At 38.4% G+C, this 22781-nt stretch overlaps 1 protein-coding gene across 10 annotated transcripts in view; it reads left to right on the forward strand.

The window, feature by feature from the left end:
• DNM3 (dynamin 3) overlaps window positions 1–22781 on the forward strand; it is a 171814-nt gene that overhangs the window by 43805 nt on the left and 105228 nt on the right. For 7 of the 10 annotated variants that reach the window (XR_003536097.1, XM_027694616.1, XM_027694614.1 and 4 more), the window contains exons 14-15: window positions 806–835; window positions 7553–7666. Coding sequence is in view for 9 of the 10 variants with exons in the window: in XM_027694616.1 (XP_027550417.1) it covers window positions 806–835; window positions 7553–7666 (144 nt within the window). In the remaining variant the exon portion in view is untranslated. Of the gene's footprint in view, window positions 1–805; window positions 836–2039; window positions 2046–7552; window positions 7667–22781 lie in introns of all 10 variants that reach the window. The other 3 variants (XM_027694613.1, XM_027694615.1, XM_027694611.1) reach the window with 2 other exon arrangements.

Raw genomic sequence — 22781 nt, forward strand, 5'->3', positions numbered from 1 at the left:
AGACAATGAAATTTTCTATAAATAATTACTGGTACTGAACATCTTCCTGATGTTTTCACATGCAGTTTGATCAAACAGTACTCAGGAGGAGAAAGGTCAACATTTTCAAATGTGACCACTGAGTTTAGATCCCTCAGGTCATAAACCTGAGATTTCAGAAAATCTCCTATTCTGCTGCTCTCATAGGACAAGAGTTGTTGACATTTTCCGAAAATTTAGTTATCTTTTTGGGGATAGAAATTCAATCTCTTCCTCCCACCAAGAAATTGCTAGTTATTTTCGAGACCTTACTTAGAATAATCCAATAACTTCTTGGATGGGATGGTCCCCTACAGCCTGACCAGCATGAGTGGCATTTTTGATGTAATATATGGTTTGGATTAAAATGAAAAAGAACCCTGGAAGGTCTAAACACTGAAATGGCTTCAAAGACGAGTCTCTCCCCTCTGAGGAGAGATTTCCTCCTTATCTAGCTGTGCCGGAACATGTGTCAAACACAACAACTGTCATCACTTTGGAGTGTCCCATAAAAGGAAAGTTGACCAATTATCTAACTCTTCAAAAATACACAAATAAAATGAATGATTTTTTAATTAAGTGAATGTTTTCTCTCTAAAGAAGTGGAGGAAAAGCTTGGCGTTTTAAATTCGATGTTGAGACTTGATTAATTCTGGTATAAAGGACTTTGCTGAACCTTTTATTTTAGAGATAATAAGCAGATGTTTGTAAGTTAATTGTTTGGAGTTGAAAAGAATGAGAAAATGTTTCTGAAATAAAACTTCATTTTTGCAATTTGCTATTTCAGGGAACCAATCTACCGCCTTCAAGGCAAATTGTACGAGCTAAGTTCTGTAAGCTTTATTGTTGCTTTTTCATTTAGCTTCTCAGAGGGCAAAGTTTGTCTCTAACTCATTGGTTTGTTGAATACTTGCTACTAAACTATTTAATGTTAAGCTGTCTTGTCTGTAACACTTTCTCAACAAAGTATAATTGCAGTTCATCACTTAACTGCTTCTAACCTGCTGGTACAAGTCTGAACTAGTATAACTTAAAATGTTGTAGAAAACTTTGCATAGAACTAATATTTTTATAATTTACTGAGTTCCTCAAACTAAAATGACTAATTAGTGTTATATTTTATTATGTAACTGGAAAGCAGTTTTTATCTGATATAAGTGCCTCTATTCATAGTGGACCTCTTTTTGAATGGTGGGCAAATAAGTTTCTGGTAACCAGAAGGAAACATTAGCTCCTGTGTAAATGAACATGCTGTTTATGGGTACAGGTACTGTTCTTGTGTTTTGTTTATGACAAGGAATTACTTCTGATAGAAAAAGTGAGTTCTATGGAAGAAATATTTAAAGCTGTTTTAGCATTCTTTTCAGAGCACCAGGAGGATCAATATATCATGGACAAATTCTTTTCTAACCCTTCCACCTCATGAGTAAATAAATACTTGAATGTCTTTAATATTACTAATTAGAATTAATTGTCTAAACTGCAGTTAATTTTATAACAAGTTACTCCTGGTTCAGTGATAGGTGCAAGAAATAAATCTCTGTATTGTGTGCAGTCTTTGGCAATATCTGTGATGAAAACATACACTTTTCCAGTTTTGTTGCCACATCAACAAATTATATTAGTTAAAATTTTAAACTAAACATGTTCAGTTATGGAAAAAGGACTAGGCAGCACTGATTCTAACAGCAGTTGAATTGAATCCCTTGGGAGATTAAGATCACTACGTTTTCCCAAAATAGTGGGATGCTCATTTGCAATCTTGCTTTTCTTTCTAGTAGCTGCTTTGAACTGGAATGATGCAGATAACTATTAACTATTTCTGTGTGTCTTGGATATAAGATGAGGACAGCAATACCTCATTTTTGGACGATAATGCCAATTCCTCTTAACATGTTTTTGCTCCTCTTTTCTCTACTACTAATTTATCCTCTCACACTTAATCTTTGGCCTTTTTTTGTTTGTTTTTTCTTTGCTACCGCCTGAGGCTTTGACCTGACTCCACAAAGTTTCTTTTTAAGCCACAGGTTAGTCTGTCTTCTAATTTGCTTGAAGTAGTCAGTGTAATGCTTGGTTTTACACAGCACACTAGCAAGGTCCAGCTCCTGAAAGCTGACCCACTCTTAACTGTGTATGTTGCGTGCTGAGATTTGTTTTGGTGACTAAAATTTAATGTTTAAATCTCCCCTTCATGATGAAGTTTTGAAGATGAAGGTGTCATTGCTCCATGTGCTGAATTGATACTCTGTGTGTGAGAATGCAAGACACTCAAATTATAGAGCATTATATGTAATTTATTTGTAATTTATATGAAATTCTGTTTTGAGATTTACTTCAGTGGCAAAATCTGCTGCTGTGCTTGAAGTAGCCCCTGTAATTGGAGAAGAGGCTTAATGTGAACTGTTTCAAGTCACTGTCCAAGTGATTTGGAGATTTGGGTCTGAAGCCTTTGTTTGACCTGCCTCTTCTGCAGTTACACCAGCAACCTGGTTCACTTGTCTGGACACAGGTAGCATTCAGACCCCATTGGCTGGCCTGAACTATAGTGCTAATAAGTAACTTTTCCCCTAGTAACCCCTTTTTTGTTTTTTTTTTTCTTTTAATCCTGCTTTGTAGCATACTTTGCCGCTTCTTCTCTTCAGATATACTTAAATCCTGTTATCTTGCATGATCCAGGAAAAAAATGTTTATGGAATTTTTTTAAGCAACCAGATGGAAATGGAACCCTGTGCCGTGGTCAAGAAAAATCATGACAAGGCTTTTGTCTCAAGAAATGCCAGTATTTCTGTAAAAGAAGTGGTGCCCATAGGCTAACACATTCAAGAATGTTTCAAAATTTAGCATCGTGAATCATGCTGCTTTTGAATTTTCATTTATCAAGACTAGAGAAGTATTGCTATTCTAAGTGACTTTATTTTTTGGGTTAAGATTCCTTCATGTTTGACTTATTCATCTCAATCTTTGTTTAACTGTATTTGGAAGCACATTTAAATTTTTCACCACTGAGTGCTTTGTTTCACTAAAGACTGAATTTTTCTTTAAAGCAGACCTCTTTTTAGGACTTTAGCCACTGTCATTATTTTTAAGTTTTGCAATATATTGTGCAGTGTTTCGTAGGGAAGCAATGTCACAAGATCTTGGTTGTGTTCAGTATCAGAACAGATCTGAGTCTATGCTCTGACATTTGGCAAATTACAGTGAAATACTGTAGTAGGTTTCCCCTCTAGTATATAAAGTGAGATAATCTTCATAATTGAACACAAAGAACCAATAGCTTATAAGGGTGCTTCACAGAGTAGTTTTCCCAATTTTTATTCTTTCAATGTACTTACTATTTGCTAACACGTGTTGTTATGACAGTGATTGGAAGATAGAGTAGTACTGAGAGTTGTGTTCTGTGTTCAGAATTATTTCAATGGAGTTAAGCAACACAACTTTAATAGAGTTATATTAACAAGTGCTGCTGCTGGAATGTTGTGGGAGAGGCCAGTCTCATGATTTTCACAGTTGTATTTCTGTCTGGCCAGACAATTTCACTTATCTCACTTATCTTGAAATCATTCCTCAAAGACTTCTTTAGAGAATCAGAAAGTGTTCCATTTCTTTAAATGTATTTCTTTTACAAATACCTCATTTGATTCAATGCAACGAAGAAGTCATGCAGCAATTCATGAAATGTGCTTATTGTGTCAAATCCTGCTTTCCTGTTTATCTGTGAAGTCCTGGAGAATAAAAACAACCAATATGATTTGGGTTTTGTGCAGCTGAACTGTGAGAAAATGATTTCCTTCTGGCTTGTTCATATAAATTCGTAGCCTCTAAGTTTCATTTTTCAGACACTCAGATTAGGTATCAGGATCCTGAAGGAAGGAACTGTCATCTCTTGTTCATCCTGTGCATGGAGTCCAACTACCGGTCAGAATATTGTCTTCATGAGCTTCTGGCAATGCCCATATTTTTCATCTTCCTGAACTCATGTCACTAATATCCGGTTTGCACAGAGTGACATTTAGAAATACGATAGAAAATATTGAAATGGTTCTCTTAGATACAAACCAACCAGCAAATGAACTTGTGAAAATAATGAAACACACTGCTTTCATTTTTTAAGCTGAAGTACTATAAAACATTCCTAACACTACAGTTTTAAAAAACCCCAAAACAATACCCTAGAGGTTTTTTAAAATTCAGAAGTATCTTTGAAAAGCATAGCTGCTTATTGCCCATGGAAGAACACTTATTTCTAAAATATAGCTTACTTTTTTTAGGAATTGGCTGGAATCTAAGGTTTGATTCAGCTTCTCTGGAAAGTAAAACTGTGTTGGTCAATCTCACTTTGTCTTGAATTTACTCCTTGATCCAACATCGCCCTCCCCTTTATCTCTGACACTGGTGCTGAGTATTTTGTAAGTGTAGCTCTTTGTAGTTAACAGAATATACCTGGGAAACAGGAAGAATTCTGTGAAAAGAACATGAGGATTAGCATACTAAGCTCATCTTCTCCCTCTTGGTGTCCCCTGGAACAGGTTCTTAGTGTTTTAGGTAGTTGTTAGCTGTCATAGTGCCCAGGATATTTTAGAGAACACAGGATACTGTGTTTTCCCAGAGGAGTATAGATGAACAGGTCGAGAAATTTGCACATATGAAAAACACATACCCAGGATATTGCTGTAGGTTGGTGTCCTGCTCTTCGTGCAGTGTTGTGTGGGAATGACAGCTGGATCTAATCCTCAGCACACAGGATTTTTGAGGAAACAACTGGCAAATTCCTTCCTTTACGAGACAGTGACCAATGTTTGTATTAGCAAGTCAGCTTGTTTCTGTCCACACAGAGTGATGGTTCTGCATCTATGGGGAGATGTGTTGGACTGAAGCGTGACAGTCTTCTGGAGCTGTGCAACCTAATGTAGTTCCTACATTAGAAGTATTAAAAATTTCATTATACTTCTTAAATGGGTTGCATAGTTCAGATTTAAAAACCTTGGCTTGGTCCGTTCTGAGACCTCTACCACAAATGTGTTCTTGTCAAATGGAGAAAATTTGACTCTTATTAACATGTTTAGGGTCTTATTAACATTACAGACGCTATGGTCACGGTGATGGAAAGGCCTGGATGGAATAAGCAGAGAAATGTTACTTCCCTTTCCTTTGAAGTGCTCATCATGGATAAGGTTTCTGAACCAGCTACTCAGGTGTGTCTTACTGGTTTGCTTCTAGAAACCACCTCTTTATCCTCACTGACATCTCTCTTCAAATCTTTTACCCTCTCTGAGATGTGTCTCCAAACTAGTTTTCAGTGGTGTGCTGGCCCAGCTGTCTGTGCTTCCAGTGTGTGGATATGAGCTTTACACGGAGCAACACTGCATTTCCAGTTGCAGACAATGTGGTTCAACAGCTTCCTCTCTCTTACCCTCTGATTTTGGTTTCTTTCTAGTCTGGGAATACCCACCTTTGCACATGTGCTGTGAAGTATTTAGTCTGCTGTACAAATACAGCTCACCTTACTGCAGAGCTAAGTTCAAGTGTATGGGAAGCCTTAATTTCCTTCCTTTTCCCGCAAATCTGTTCCCTTTGCATTTGTGTGGTTCAGTGCAGAAAAAAACCCAGAATTAGTTTGGTTCCACAACTTGTTCTGTGGCAACTGCCTGAAGGCCAGTACACTGGCTATATATACATGTTGCTGTTTCCTGTTAAAAGTTTACTTCAATAAACATCGTAAAATAAAATGAGGATTTGATGGGTAATCAAGTTCTTATCAGTATGTTTCCCTTAACTTGCACTCAGACAAGCATTCCGTCTTTTTCTACTCACTAATGCCCCTCTCCACGTAGTGGGGTTTTTTTTTCCCCAATGAACATGAATATTAAAAATACCAACCAACTTTTGTAGAAACCTTTGCAGAACAGGCTGTTCCATCCAATCTGCTTGTGCTGTACTCTTGAGTCTCTTTACAGGAGTCATGTCCAGTTCTCTTATTGCTTACTGAGGCTTCAGAACCAAATCAGTGCTTTCTTAGGTATTTTCTTACAGGCAGAAAACCCATTGTTTTTGGATCTTCAGGACTTTTCTTACACTGCTTGCCTGATCGGTAGTAAGTGGGAAAACACGATCATCCTATTTGAAATTAAATTGATACTCTTGGATTATGTGCATTTCCAATACAAGTTCCTGCTTTTCAGGAACTTCTGATCTCTTATTTGGTTTAGTTATCAGATTTAACTTAGTCCCTTGCTCTGTGCAAAACCAAAGCTGTTTTTTTCAGGGAGCTTACATGAACATACATGGTGAGTGGGAGTGAATTCTGATTCTGAAACTTTCATAGATGACAAGGAATAGAGGGTGATGAGCCATGTTCTTCTCTGGTGAGTTGTTGATAGTGGAGATACTGGTCTTGTAAAGCCCTGGGACAGGAATGTCAGTCTCGAATATTTCTTTAAATACAACAGGAAAGTAATTTTTGACCAGACAAGTTGGTGCCTGTGGGACTTGTTGAGGGCATTCTGAAGGGCTTCTCTGGGCACTTTTTTCTATCTCAGTACTTCATAGGCAAGTGAAGGGTGTTGCTGTGCAGAGAAACAGAATGGCTGAGGTCCCCTGCATCTGTGTGACAGGGGAGTTCTGTTGTCTTGTTCAGAGTATTATAGGAAGGAATGTTTACTTTCTCATATTTGCATTGGAAAACAAATGTTCCAATAAAATGGAAAGTTTCTATCTGATCTGTTAATGAGTTTTCATGATTATTCTCTTTTCTTCACCTCTGGACTTCTCATTCCTCTTAAGTTTTCTTTTGTCCCTTTTTCTCTGTCTGTGATTTAGCCTCCTGCCCTTAGTATTTATAGGTACGTTGTTCCCATCTGTTATTTCATCTTTGGCTTGTATGTATTTTATAAAGTTCTGCTTTACCCATTTTCTCCCCCGATTTTTATTGCTGCCTTAGGCTTTTTCTTCCTCTTTTTTTTTTTTTTCTCTTCTACCTTAGGAGAAGAAAATACCTCTCACGTGCCTCTCCTTACCCCTTCCTACCTTAATTTTAAATTAACTGTAGAAGAACTCTCCACTTTGTCACTCGATACAACCCATTTTGAAAATTCCCAATGTGTGGCAGAAGCCACTCACTTTGCCATTATCTGGGCGCTTTTCCCTGTATCCAACTTTACAAATGACCTTAGCAATTAGACTAGAACAGGATAGTCAGATATCAAGTTGTATGGACTTTTACAATGTGTTGTTGTACAGCAAATAAATACCTTCAAGTTTACATGATCCTTAACACGCTCATACTTGCTCTAAGTACAACATTCTGATACTTAGGCTTCTCCCTTTCTCTAGCCTTTTGACTGAAAACATATTCATTTTATTACTTTCTTTTTGAATGATAGGAACGTGTAAAAACCCTCGAATTTGCCAGAGACTGAAAAAATACACCTGTTTATGTTTTATTTAGCAAGTCTTCATTTAAAAGAATGAATGCAGCAACAGAGTTATGTCAAGTGAGTAATGATCTAAACTTGTGCCTGACTGCACCTTTGCATAGGTCATTCGGAAAGGCTGGCTGACCATCAACAACATTGGCATCATGAAGGGAGGATCCAAGGAATACTGGTTCGTTCTAACCGCGGAAAGCTTGTCCTGGTATAAAGACGATGAGGTAAGGAATGAAGAACTTTATACTACTGGGGAAAAGAAAAGTACTAATTCAGTCTTCTGATACCAGCTTGAAATATTAAATCAGCTTGTACAGCCTTGAACTGAAAGATTGTTTTAAGGTTTTAGCTGTGTTCTTTGAATTTCTATTTTGATTCATGAAGAATGCTGAGTGTCTAAGACTTCTGTTGAAATGCTGATAACAAGTACAGGGTGTTGTGGGGGATGTTTTTGTTTGTTTGTTGTTTTCCTTTTTTCCTCTCTTCCTGTGATTTCCACACATTGCTCTAAAAAAGAAAAAAAGGGAAAAAAACCAGGCTGTTCTGAAATGTTGTGGATATTTTCCTATGCCTGTTTGGGCTGCTCTTATACATCTACTGTAAGTTGATCATAAATCATCTGGGTAAAGTTACTTTTAAAAGTAACTACAGCAGTTGGTTTAATGATAACAATTCTTCGTCCTCGTATTCTGAGATGGTGAAAAGCCTGTCTGCAGAGTTCTGTAGCTGTTGGTATGGATTTTCAGATTTGACAAAAAGTGTGCTTTTGTGGATGATCAGTAAATCTGAGGTGAGTACTATGGGAACTGGAAAAAGCATTTCTCTGGTGAAAAGGACATCCAGGTTGCTCACTGTACTGAATATACCAGTAGGAAGCTTGTTAGTTCTGTTTCATTAGTTTTTTCAACAATGTTTGTAATGATGTGCTCTATCCAAAACTCCAGCAGTATTTTGAAGGTTAAAATAGGATTATTATGTGCATTGTCAGATTTATGGTAAGGCCTTTGTGGGTTATTTTAAGGTTTGTGTTGGTGTTTGTAGAAAAACTGGGTTACATTTAAAAAGAAATTCTATTATTTTCTGAATTTTTTAAAGTTAAGTATTTCCAGCAAAAATTTAGTGATTTTTAGGGTGAACCAGTTCATTGGATGGAAGAGGCACAGGTAAAGAGAAAGTTTTAAATGAGCTGTAAAACATCACTCAATCTTTCCATCTTAACCTAAATAATAATCACAACACTGGCTGATCCCAGCAAAACAGGGAGCTGGTTGATGGGGACTGCAGACAATTCATATTCTCTTTAAACTAATGTAGTGTTTTACTGCAGTAGATTTTCTGGAAGCAGTGGGGAGAGGTCCTGCAGTGCATGTGCGTCGAGTCAGAGCTTTCCTTAGTCCTGCAAATCCAGAATGTGGTACTTGCCATAGGGAGTTCCCTCAGTAATGCTGCTGATGGTGGAAACTGTGCTGGTCAGTAGGGTTTGTTTGTTTTTGTTTTTTTTTCCCTTGGGTCAGTAGCTATTTTGGGAGAGACCTTAAGACTGAGGGACAAATTAGGTTAGTTTTGAAGATTTTGCCCCTTGCCCTTTTATTTAAGTTTTAAAGGGATTCGAATGTATTTATTGTAACAGGAAAACAAGTGAGTGCCAGGCAGAGGGGAGGAGCCAAGGGACAAATGTTAAGAGGGGAAGTTTTATTCTTGAATTGCTGAAATACACTTTGAAAGACATGCAAAAGTCACTTCATGAATTTGAAAATTTGAAGCTGCTGGTTTTTGTGATCTACCTTAAGGTTACTAGAACTTGCTTTCTTAGGTTCAGTACAGGTAACTGGAACTAAAACAAGTGATGGGGGGGAATTAACACCCCTTGCTGTGTCTGTCTCAAGCAGTTGGAGATGCATCCAAGATGTGCTATGGCAACTTTTAATGTAGCTTTTTTAGACTTTTTTGAGTCTAGTGTTTGTTTAACGTGGAATATAAAAATTCCTAAAAATGCTAATGGTATGTCTTGTGCTATGTATCTTTAAAAAATAAATAATTAGTTTTGGTAGTCTGCTGGAGGGAGTCACCTGGGAAACTCAGAATAGTACATGGAAAGAAACAGCCACTGCGTGATTTCTAAATACATATTTTAAAGTAATGTCTCTTAATTGCCAAACAGTTATGTTTTGAGAGTCATGAAAATGCCAGTGGTTCATTCAGGCCAATATGGGAGCTCACTGAGGAATGTCATAGAGTGGCAAGAGAAGATAATAGAATAGTACTATTCTGTTTTGCTGGTGGAAAAAGTTCCTTCTTCAGTACAGATTTGCTGTATAATTTGATTATGTTTTCCTGGTAAAGAGTATACAAAGTTATGATTTTTAATTTTTTTTTTGTACTGAACCTTTCTTAGTAGGACTGAAAAAAATTAGTAAGGTCTGTTCTAGCTACTTTTTGAAGAAGGTCAAAGCCACAGCTTGGCTGTTAGTCAAACGACAAGTGACTTGTTTCAGAAACAGACACTATGGGCTTTGAAAATAAAGAAGTAAATATATGATCTCCTGGCTGAATTCCAATTTTATAATTGCGTTTTGCCTCCTTAAAACGTTCTCCTCATTCTCAGCGTGATTTGGTAGTTGTCACATCCTGATCTCAGCTGCTGACTGAACCGGCTTTGTGCGGGTGTGTTTCCCCCCCCGTGAGATTCACAGTCTCGGGGATGTGAGAAGTGATAACTGTGTTTGTGTCTCTGGCTCTGCCCTTCGGGGTCGTGGGGAGTTCGGAGCCCCCGTCCTCCCTCTCGGGCTGGTCACTGCTGCAGTCCCCTCACAGCAGCACCGATCCCTCCATCGCAGCTGGGGACGATGCAGAGTCAGGTCTCACCTTTGTCCTTTTGCCACAGCGATGGATTTGTTCCCCCTGTGCTGTACCCCTGAGCAAGGAATGTGGTAGCAGCTTTGTACCAGAGAGCTCTGACAATGTACTTTCCAAAACTCCAGTGCCTGCTGGGGCCTCCAGGGCTGTGTACCCCCTCTAGTGTAAGCTGAGACCATTTTCTAGTCTGGAATTTACTCTGACATCAAAATCACTCTGAGTGCTAGTGGTTGCTTGCTAGTGCCATGAGCAGGATGTAAATTGCTTCCTTTATTTGTGAGGTGCAGCTTTTATAAGTGATGAATCCACAGTGGAATGCATTTTGAAGCAAGTTGCTTTGGCAAAAGACTTCAGATTTTGCTGTATGGATATCAGTGTTACAAAAGAAAGAATTGGTTTCTTGACATGGTTTCATTGCTGTCAAACATACAACAGGATTTTACTCCTGGTGAGGGGGACTCAGTGCCTAAGAATGCTTATTAGGCTTGTTATTATGGAAATATCCAGTTGATGTTGGAACAGTGTGCTTAAAGCAGTTACAGTGTTAGTTCTGTGAGTTCTAATCTGGGTTAGTTTCTGATCCTGCATACAGTTGTTTGTGTTCATAACTTTGCCGTGTGACCAGGACCATGACTTTGTGCTTTTCCACTTAAAAATGAAACAAGGAAAATGCTGTGCACCTCTTTGAGGCTGCTGTAAATAAGTGCAAGATTAGCACGTTCAGTGACCCTACAAATACAGCTTTATTTCCTAGAGTATTCCATGTAATTCCAGCTGTAGCGTTGTAAGGCACAGCTACACACACATTATTAAATCTGAGCATTTTAGCTTTCAATTGTTACTGTCTCGTTAAGTAGCATTAATGGAGGTTCATTGAGAGTCAACCTGCAACTACAAAGTTTGTGAATTAGCCACTTCTGTGTCAGGATAAAATGGACTTTGGGAATGTGGAATGCTTGTGAATCCAAAAGCTCTCAATGTAAACAAATGGCTGCCATTTGTAAAGTCGTGTAGCATTTTTACGGGGCATGGTCACAGACTATGATTTTATTATTCTTTCTAAAGCATCTAGAGATTTTGCTGGCATTATTGGTGTGCAAAGGATGCCAAGCTGCACTCTAGGATTAGAATTTCTAAAAATGTGAAATTTACATGTATTGGGAAAATCCCCTTTGGTCTTATTTTCAAAGAAAATATTTCCATTCTGTTTCAATAGGAAATGATAGTATTGTGAACATCTGGTCATAGACGTAGTTAGTATTATAGTTTCACAGTTTATTCCCAATTGTAAAAAAAAAATTGTTATGTGAGATTTGGGAGCAAGATATGAAAGTAAGTGAGGAGGTGAGAGAGTGGCAAGGGGAGAAGTTACTCTAAGGTCTGACACTGTGTGTGTTTACAGAATTAACTTGCCCCACAACAGACTGCTCTTGGCTTCTGTGGCAAGCAGGAATGTCAGTGAGTTTGATGCAGCAATAATCTAATAATCCAAGTTGCTCAAGTTATGCCTAGGAATTAAATGGAAGGACAAAACATACGTAGGTGCCGCAGAGCTGCTTATAAATAAAACTTACTGTTAGTGAGTTAATGAGAACAACTAGGAAAAGAGTACTATAGGAAGCACAGTAAAAATTTCAGCAGTGGGTTTTATTGTAGTTTATAGGCAGTGTTTGACTCTGGGTGGGTTGCAGCACGCAGCTTGGTACTGACCGGCCGTCTGGGATCCAGTGACTCGTGGCTGGAGCTGGTGGTGCAGGTGCTCTGGGGTGTCAGAGCCGTTTCCCACTGGCGGCTGTTCCCTCAGGCTGGGTTGTCATGCGACTGCCTGTCTGTGCCTGCTGTACAGGTGAGAGGATGTTCTGCACAGCAAGTGTAGACAGGCAGACACATGACAACTCCGTCCAGCCAGTCCCTTGGAGCCATCACCGCTGGTGTGCAACACTTTGTACCAATCCAGTTTGGGGGGGCTTTGTTGGGGGGAACACACATAACAGAATTAAACTTTAAAGCATTAGGAACTGTAGAACAAGAACAGAACTTGATTTTATTCAGAAAAGCAGCATTTCAGTACATGAGTTATCGTTGTGCTGACATGTATCGGGGGTGCGATTTCAACAGACTGGTCACACTGAACATTTGGGAAAGCGAAAAGAACTGAAGCCAGCATTTATTTTATATGCAATTCATACAGGGTTTTGCCTGCAGATTGTACTTGCACATAGTAATTTAACCAGATGTTTTTACTCTTCATGGAAGCACAGAAATACTGAAGTTCAAGATAAAAGATATGTTTATACAGTGCATATTTTCTAAGAGCAGATAAGTACAATAATCTGGCATGTTAAAAATAAAAGTCTTTCTGTATAAATGGAGGCAGCCACTTGCACATTAACCCCATTATAGGGAACATGCTAGTTGCATTTTATATCAGTTTTGCTAATATGCAAGAGCTACACATGTGTGATATTTCTTTTAGTATTTTGGTTTGCATATTATTTCATTTTAGATTTCTCTCAAAATACATACTTTGTAAGAAAATAAATTGACCTCGTAAAATTTCAGTAATTTTTTTTTCAGTTAAATACAGGCCGTACTATAGATCAAAAGCGTGCAAATGGCATCATTTCACATCACAAGATGTGCTACTTGGCTGAATTTTCTGTATACTGAATACACACAGTGACTGTAATCCAGCTTTGCAGTGACATTTGCCACATCACTGGGGTGTTGTTCAAAAGGTATAAAACACTCTGGAGCATTAAGAGGGGCAAAGGATAGTTGTATCAATTGTCTGTACAGATTAAATGTTTCTGGTTTATAATGGTGTTCTTGAATCTCTGTTGCTCGCTAGTGCCACCATAGGTAACAACAAACTAGTGCTTTCAAACCCTTCTCAAACATATTTCATACAGAACAGCAGCCAAACAGTTTTTAAGTTCCAGCCTGAAAACTGATTATAAAACAGATGCATTTACCAACAAGCTAAAGGTGGGGGTAGTGTTGAGGTTTTAAACCAGACTAATAATAAATGAATATGTGATTATTCAGGTGTTCTGGCTCTAATAATTAATTTGTCATAAAGAAAAATATACATTTTAGGTAATATGCAAGTTGAATGTACAAGTTAAGATTATCAGTTATATGAATAAAATTTTCCTTGAATCTAACAAGGTGGAATAAGATGTCTTAAATAAATGAATAAAGCACAAAACATGGCTAGCTAATTCAGACATGAAAAATTAATTCCAATACATTAAATAATTTGTCTTTATAATACACTTAAATTTTTGTAGCTCTAAGTAAAATTTTAAGAGTATGCTTTAAGTTGACATGTCTTCCTACCCACTTGACCATTTTGAAGAAAAACAAAAGTGGCAAATTAGAAGTACTTTTAAAATAAGTATAATACAATTATTGTTTCATAGATTTCATCACATTTAACTGCTTCATTTAGTTGTTAAAGATCTTTAGTCTGGAAGAAAATTAGGTCTCACTTTCTGTGTTATGCATCCTTCTTGAATTAGCAAAGAATTGTACAGTAAAATTCATTGGCAACTTACAGTAAAAAAGATTGGAAGAATAAAAGTATAATTTTATATAATAGGTTTTCTATTAACAACTACCAGGGACGTTGTGCTGGAAGGAAAGTCTTAAGTGGAAAGTTTGTGCGGTCTTTCTAATAACTGTACACAAGGAGAATTCATCAAAGAGTCAGCAAAGAGCTTTACATCTCAAACACAGGCAAATTTATTTTCCCTCCAGTTAATGCCTTGGGTGCTGCTAATGACTTGATTCTTATTTAAAAACTGAAATTCCTTGCAATTGTAGTAAACTTGCTAAAAGGGCTTAACAGTTTTGTGTGCTGTGTCTGGATGGCTCATTGAGTCAGTAAAGGGCTTGAGAATATTTTAGAATACTTGTAACAAAAAAAAAATCTTGTGATAGCCAATATTATATTTACAGAAAACCTATATTAAGGATCTGACTTTAAATATTGGTACCTTGGAAACTGAGTTGAGTATTGTATTCTCTCCAACGGTGATCAGGACTTTTTATTTAAGGGAAGGTTGTTATTTTTAGATACTGCTTTGCAATGCTGCGTAAAATACAGTACAGAAGTACAGTAGCGTTATTCAGGAAAGTTTCATTCTTAACTGTGGCATTTCCTGTCTTTTTGTAGGTTTAAACCTGACCCTTAATAGTATTTCAATTAAGATTTTTTTTTCCTAAATAAAGTACAGTTCAGGAAACAAAGCCTTTTACAAGTAAAAGTAAAGTTATGCTGTTGATTAAAATCTATTATTTAAAAGAAAACCTAACACACTAAGGTTTAGGGTTTTTCATTTTCCAATCTGCTTAGCAGATTTCAATTGAAAGATTATAATAATTTATTCTGTGCAGAAGCTTGGAATTTTTCTGCAGGTATTTTACTATTTTGGTTATAATATTTTCCATATAGCCATGATACTTGGGTGGTCTGGGCACACGGTGATAGTGCAGGAAGGGGGGCAAGGAGCATGGAGAGGGTGGCAGTGCTTTAGTCCTCTGAAAATACAGATGCACTAAATAGCACTGGGAATAGTAATACAGAAGACAACATGCAAGTTAATGACAGGGCAGAAAAATGTCAAATGACATGCCTTTTTTTAAAGTAACTAGTTTTTTTCACGTTTGGATTCTCATTTGATCTATATTTATTTCTGTGAAGTTGACCGATTTGCCCCCACCCTTTCTTTTTCCTTTTTTTTAACATTAAAGGAATAGCTACAAAAGGGTTGAAATATTTTCTTCCTCTCCCCTATTTAATATTGTTGAGTACACCAAAAATAATTACACTCCTTAAAGATTAAAGAAAGTCCATTATATTGAAACACTCACCTATTTAAATTATTATATTGGCTTTAAATTGCTTTTCCTGGCTTTGGGCCTTTTATGGTAATAATATATATAATTAATTCATAGAACAGGCTTAAGCATTGGTATCAGCCTAGTTTTAGAGAACTCTCACTATGATTTAGTATGCACTGGGTCCTGCTAATTTTTCTAGTCCTTGCAAAAAGTAATGTTTGGTGGTGTTTTGGTTTCTGTTCTTTTTTTTTCTCTTGAAATATTTATATACAGCTATCTTGTGTTTGTTGACATGCATATTTAAAACCTCTTGTTTTAGAACTATGGAAATCTCTTCTCTGTGATTATGATCAACTAGAAATTGTTTCAACTAAAACAGCACTGCTTTAAGAACCACAGAATCACTTAATTTACTTTGAAAATGTTTTGGTTACTGAGCCAAAGTCGATATACTTCCTTATTCATTCCTAACAATACAGGCTTTCTTTCCATATCTGTTGCTTTGCACACTGCATTGCCCCCCCCCCCTTTCCAAGCCCCATGCCAAGGGGGCCTCCTCGATCTCAGCCTTACAGTCTAAAAATGTAACTTTGAGGAGTCATGGGTGTATGGGAGGGGAATCACTTCCTAAATCCAGAAAGGTCATTTAAAATAAAGATTAATGCAAATAGTGGACTAGAGATAAGAGAAATACTAGTTCTGTATGTTTTCATTGCCCTTGCTTATTTAGCAAAAGTTAACACAGGCTATCTGAAGCACTGTTTTCACGGAGAGCCTATTATTCCCTGGATAATAGTGTTTCCTTTCTTAATTTCTAGATCAGAATTATTAAAAAAAACACAATAGCTTTGCAAGTAAGCATTAGAGAGAAAAAAATTTGCCAACGATCGCATTCCCCTTGAAAGCAAAACTGAGCGAGTTTCTTAACAAGATTTGGAAACATTTTTCTACTGCTTAAGCAAAGTCTAAGTCATAAAACTTCAGATTTGCTATGCCTTAAACAGCACTCAGAGACTGAGAAATATTAATGCAAGTTCAAATCTGGTTCCGTTCCTTTAATTTCTTCCTGTCGCTTCAGATTTTCTCTTAATAACCACATTTAACTGTGTGTTGTAACTCCACTTTGAAGCAGGACGAGAATAAAAATTCCATCTACTCGTACTATGAGAGATTAAACCCCACTAATTTAATCCTAAAAATAATCTTCTGCAAAATAAAGGGAGAGAGGGCAAATAACTTCTCAGTGTACATATACATTAAAAAAGAGGTATTTTAGTCAAAAGGCATAGGCTTTGCTGAGGGGCAAAGGGAAATGACTGTGCTGGTTCTGGCTTTGTTGGCTTTAAGGCAGCCAGGACAGGCACTGTCACAGTAACGCTCCGCGACCAGCTCTCCCCAAGAGCACTTCTATCGATTATCGAAGGAGCAATGGGAAAGGTAATCAGAAAATACATATTTAAAAAAAGAATAAAGTACAGCATCAAGGCTGCCTAAAAACACAACACGCATTCTGCAAAACTGGCTGGTTATAATGCTAATGGCTGCATATTTATGCTGATCTTTTTATAGTATAGCTATTCCAAGCCTTCCTGGCAATAATGAGCACCATATAGATGGGGTTTTTTTCCGGTTGCAGTAGTTTGTTACTAGTGTTAACTTTAGGGGAGCTGACTCTGGAGTTCGGCCGGTATCAAATTGCAGCCCAGACTTTTTGTATTATTTTGTCCGTGGGGATTTCATTCAGCCTGAGGGTTTTTTTCCCCTACCAGGACAGCTGGAAATTCACCAAAGCAAACTTCTGCATTCGTTTACAAATTCCATGTTTATCAGTGGGATTCAGGACAAAGTAACTTATCATTTTGAATGTTAGAATTATCAGCGATTCAAAGTATACATGAGAGCGGCAACAATCAATTGGTGCTGATCAGTCATATGCAATGGCCAGCCAGGTATCAGGATGGAAAGCTGTTTTTTCCCTTTTATTTATTTATTGATTTTCTTTTTCCCCCCATCACATCCTGAACTTAAAGAGGTAATTTTTCCTGACAGTCAAAGATTTTATATTCTACATGGCAGCAGCCAACCATGGAGTAGTCGGTTTTCCTATGGTTTCCCTCCCAGTTTTCATTAGCACACATAGCATAAGTTACTTGCAAAGAAGTTTCAACTGCATATGAAAATCTAAGTACAGTTTTCCCAAAGGTGATATAATATATTTTATAATAATTTAAAATATTATTCATGCATTCTCTTCTATTTTTTTATTACTTTAAAAGGAAATAATTTTTTTAAATCGATCTTCAGATCATAGTTCACAACAGGAGCTAGTCAGAATACATACTTCTAGCAAGACTAGAAAAATAAATTAAATACTCCTTAAATATTTATACTGACGGCTACAAGTAAAAAAAAATTAAATTTACCTTTTTAGTTTGTGGGGAAAAAAAATGCTTTATTTTAAATTAAAAAAAAAAAAAGAAATGACCAACTTTAACTCTACTCTTGTACACTTCTCTAGGTAGTATACCTCTAGGCAATATACCTCTCTCATTTCTTGCATAGGTTTTAGTGCACCATCAGAGCTCCATCTTTCTTGCAGTGATGACTGGAGGAAGGGGGGAGGGGAGTCACCTAGGTTCGCCAGGTCATAGGCCAGGTGTTCTTCCAAAGTAGGCCTTACCAGAATGTCTTCCCCGCTTTATTCTGAAGTCCTCCTTTTTCACAGTGTCCCTTAGCGTTTCTTATTCCCTAGTGTGCAAAACCTGCGAAGAAAAATACTGTATATGAGATCTGAAAGGAGCAATAAGTGTCTTCTCCTTGGCAATAGCAACTTGCGTCCCCAATAGTCCATGCCGCTGCTTTCCCTTGCCCAGTCTAACCAATGTGCAGACTACTGTACAACAGCATTGTCCTGAACAGGTAGTCTGAACACTGGGGCGACGGAGCAGGATCTCCGGACGCGTCTATTTATTTATTTTAAATCCTCTTTTAGTCTCGGGGAAAAACTGCCTTCCTGCATCACGGGTTGTGCTCGGCTCTCCCTCACACTCTGCAGCACTCACTGAAACACACTGAAGTGCTGTGATTTCCAGTCTTGACGTGGCACATTTGCAGCAGACTGGGGATCTGGCAATGAATTTAGGACCAGGAAAAGGGGGAGGGCTGGGCCTGAGAGTCCATATATGGGATGATGTCACCCTGGGGAGGTTTGGGTATGCACTGTGCCGCTGGTGAGACCGCTAGAATTGCCTGCTCTCAGACATGGGTCTGTGTATAAAATGGTACCAGATGTTTTAGTGTAATGTTAAGCAGTCATTTCATCTTCAGGCCAGATTTTTTTCTTCAACTGGGCAGGAAGTGGGCCCCAGTATGGAAAAGCTGTAAAAAGTCAAGATGTACAGTTTCACTGCAGCCAACAGAGAGCGAGTTAATGTAGACACAGAATTTGCTCTTTTGTGAAGGCTGAAAAACCGAATTTATAAAAAGGATTCTGCTCGGGAAGCTAATGTAATAAGCCAGTGCTTATTTTCTTTCTTTTTAATGACTCTAGTTGTGCTTTTCTATTTTGGCATTTCAGACCAAGAAAAGGGCAAATAGGTTCATTTTTTCTTGGAACTGTCAGCGGCATGCAGGCTGCCGAGACTTGAACAGTAATTAGAGTTACTTCCTGAAAGTGAAGCCCCCATGAAAAGTCTGGAGAAATGTTCTTTGTCATAGCCTCTACATGAGTAATTAGTTCCACATGTGGCCTTCCTATTTCCCTTCAGCTATTTTGGCTGGCTGGTTGAATACTTTGCTATAGCTCAAGACTTAAAGAAGCTTTAAAGTTTTCATTTCAAGCATCCACTGTGAAAATAGCTATTTCTGGTGTCATAATAAATTGCTTCTGGTAGATCAGTGCTATTAGGCCTGGCATTGTTTTTCACTGGTAACCCTGCTGGTCCCATTTTTCTTTTAATGGTGCTTGGTGGAATTATTCTGCTGAATTTTATCTTTGATGTTTACCAGATCTATTGAATTTTGCCAAGTATGACTTTACCGTAGATTTTAAGATATTCTCCCCACAGGCACCCAGCCTTGTTCTCCTGTAAACTTTTTTCTTTGTTGAGAAACAACATTTTGTTGAATCTAAGTGTTATACTTGGTTTTGTTGTGTGCTTTTTTAAAATTTTTGTTTTGTTTTGTTTTGTAATCTGCCTTAGCCCATGGTCTAACACAACAGCTAACAGATCGAGTTAGCTCTACTGAAGTCGAACCTGGAGGAGATCGTGTGTAGGTCTGTGTATGCACCTCATGGAACTGTTGCCAGTAGGTTTTTTTCTGCTTAGAGTTCTAAAGCAAAAGGCAGTATCTGGAACATATTCTGAAAGGTAGATCTCCACCAACTTCCTCGACAGCAATGTATGTAAATCTAAATGTGTGCTGTGAGCTCTGGTGTCTTAAATACCTTCTGCAGGATTTGGTTCTTCCTAACTGACGGCACATTCTGAGAGAGCCGTGTCTCCTGGAGGCGTGTGCAGGGCAGGTTGCAGAAGTCAAACTTCAGGGAGAAGGAATGCAATAAACTTGGACACTGGGGAAATTGGAATTGGAGTCTCGGTCCAATGAAAAGGAAAAGTGACCTTCAGGCAGCTTTGTGGGGGTGGCAAGCCAGGCATGTCTGCTTCAGATTGCGCATCCTTCAGTTCTCCCGTTCGGATCACAGTGGGCTAGTGTGTGTCCAGGCGTTGGTGGAGTTTCTTATTTAATTAGCAATGGTGGAAGTTTGAAGAAGCTATGTGTCGTGGTTTGAGACCCCCAAAAATCCAATTTCCAAGTCCAACCCCCCCCCCAATTTGCTTCAGTGTGAGAGGGTTTTCCAGACATAACACAAGACTCAGTCTGGGGGGAAGGGAATTATATTACAATTATTACACACTATGGAAAGAGGTTTAATGTGCACTGGGCTTTTGGCTTTCTTAAAAACAGCAACACCACATCAGTGTGTTGGAGAAAGTGAGTTGGTGGGCAAGAAAAAGCTGTTATAATGGAGAAAGTAGAGCACACCATGGATAAACCAGGAGGGCTCCTCGTCTGCATATCACTGCTTGTGTAGGAGCTGGCTTTTTTATTATATTCCCACTTGGCACTTGCCTTGTGGAAGAAGAATACGATTTTGGAAAGATTGAGTAGTGATTTTGGTGAGTGGGACCCTCAGTATAGCGGGTCAGATTTTCCCCAGTGAGGAGCTGTCAGAGATTGATTACTGCATGTGTCATCAGAGCAAGAAATTATGTTGTCAAGACAGTATTCCAGGGATCTTCTTTCCATACTGGCAGAAAGGGACATAGGCTGAATAAAACAGGAGGCAAAGCATTAATGACCCAAGCAGGCTCAGGGGCTGAGGGAAGTGCAGTTTGGAATCTTGCTGCCGAGTGCAGCAGCATTAGTCTGTGAATTTTTCCCGAGATGGTTACATAGAACTAGAATAGCTGACCATATTGTGGCCTGGAAATTTGTTCCCTCTAAGTTCTGTGTCCTGGCAAAAGCAGAGCTTCAGAGGAATGGAGAACAAGAATGGGGGGTTTGGATTATTCTGGGTACCCAGAAAGATGCTAAAACATCGTCAGGGAGAACCTCTATAGAGTGCAAAGCCATTCAGACCTCCAGTGCACTTTTTGTGTCCTTCCTAAGGGCAGCTCAGCTACTTACACGCATCTGGGTTAGATGTTTAGATTCAATCCCTCCTTTTCCACTTGATCTGTATTTGGAAAGGAATAGGCCCAAAAGGCCACTGACATTTCCATTCCTTCTGGTACCAGGTTCAGACTACACAGGAAGGATTTGAAATCGTCCACTAAATAGCTCCCCATCTATACTGTGGGATTTAAACTGCTTCTGGTCAACATGCAGCACGGCAGACTGCTCTCATGGTTGCAGTAATCTCCACTCACAGAGTCAGTATCAATAGTAAATTGTTACCCATAGTTTATTGTAAGTGCCTTCCAAAGGTAGTGATAAACTTCATTTTTCATGAGAATATCATCATGCTGACGTTTTCTCTTGTTTCTGTGAACTCAGCCTGATGATTAAATTATTTTGCACAAGCCTAGAACATTCTGTGGTTTTTAGCTTGGAGGAAAGTAAGGATTTTGAAAAGTCCAGATCCTTCATTAATGCTTATTGGAGGATTACTATGAAAAAGAAAATAACTGTGTTTCTACTGGATTGTTTTCTTTTCCTGGCAGACAGCAGTGTAGTGCCAGGCCATTCTTCATTCTGAATGGGATGGGCATCTTTGAAATGGTCATGAAGTGTGTGGTGAGCATGGGAGCTGTGTGCTTCTTGTAGTTTGTAAAACATCCCAGGCTGCATTTACACAGTGAAGCAGCTGAACTGCCACTAACGTGTGTTTTTACATTAAAAAGTTACCAGAGAAAGTGTCTGGACAATTGTAAATTTTGTATCTCTGCTTTTCAAAGCTCTAGATACAATCCAGGGAACCACAGAAGACTAAGTGGGATGTCTCGAGTTGGAATAATAGCAGTTGTTTTTGAAATTCTACAAGAAAAAGTTCTCTGCCATAATTTGCTCTAGATTTTTTGCACATCCAGCAGTAAAGGTGTTAACTCCTTTTTGTCACTCAGTAAGCTAAACCATGATTTAAAAGAATTAGAAACAGGTAGGTATAGGATACAGGGATCAGTACAGATGGACTGTCATTGCCATCATAGCAAAAAATCCCTGCAAAACTACCTTCAGGGTCTATTCTGTAGCTGAGTGAACAAACTGAGTAGAGAATGAAATGCCAATGAGAGTGAACAAATGCAAGTGAATAGTCTCAATTTTGTCCACTTTTATCCAGAATGCTTGGGGTATGGGTGCAAGAAAGAATATAAGGATAATGCAGGGAGAGAAGAGGTGATAGTGGAGGAAGCATCAGCTCGTGAGGCAAGAGTATCTGATCCTTGCTTCTGTAGAGTTTGTCACCGTTCTGTTAACCAAGGAATATCGCTTATGGTTGAACAATGCCTAATGCAGTCTTGCAATTCTGTTGTTTCTTGATATTCCACTGCAACCCGACTCATTATTTTTTTAATTTTAAATTAAAAAAAAAAGAAATTTTACCCCTTAGCTATTTTGTTACTTCTGGCCAGTGCATATAGGAACGATTTGTGCTTTCAAGTAGCTGTGCCCATTGTTATGAGAACATGCTGTGAAGTGTGGTGCTTCTTTTGAGCTTGTACCATCATCCTCATCTGTTGATTTAAGTATTAATTCACGATGTCTGGAAAAACTGTGAGGCTGGCAGCAGTTTATCAGTGCCAAAGAAGCCCCCTTTTTGTAGGGCCCGCTGTATGAGTGCTGTATGACTGCTAAGAGCCACATCCGTGTGCTGCACAGTTTCCCGAGCAGTCTGGCCTCAGTATTGCAGCAAGTGATTTGATCTTTTATAAATGACCTTAGTACAGCCCAATGCCCCTCTCTTGTGTAGTTCCTGTAATGCATAATGGACTGGTGAAAACCATAGCCTCTAAACACTGTATTCCCTGTTCCCAGTCCTGTTCCTTCCTCTGTCCCTTACTACTTGTCCCCTCTGTGTTTTCCCTCCTCATCAGACATGTAGCTTGGATGCTTTGGTATATTTACCCTTTC

Source organism: Neopelma chrysocephalum, unplaced genomic scaffold (assembly GCF_003984885.1).
Source record: "Neopelma chrysocephalum unplaced genomic scaffold, ASM398488v2 Primary Assembly neopelma1_98, whole genome shotgun sequence".
In the NCBI taxonomy this organism is placed as follows: Eukaryota; Metazoa; Chordata; class Aves; order Passeriformes; family Pipridae; genus Neopelma; species Neopelma chrysocephalum.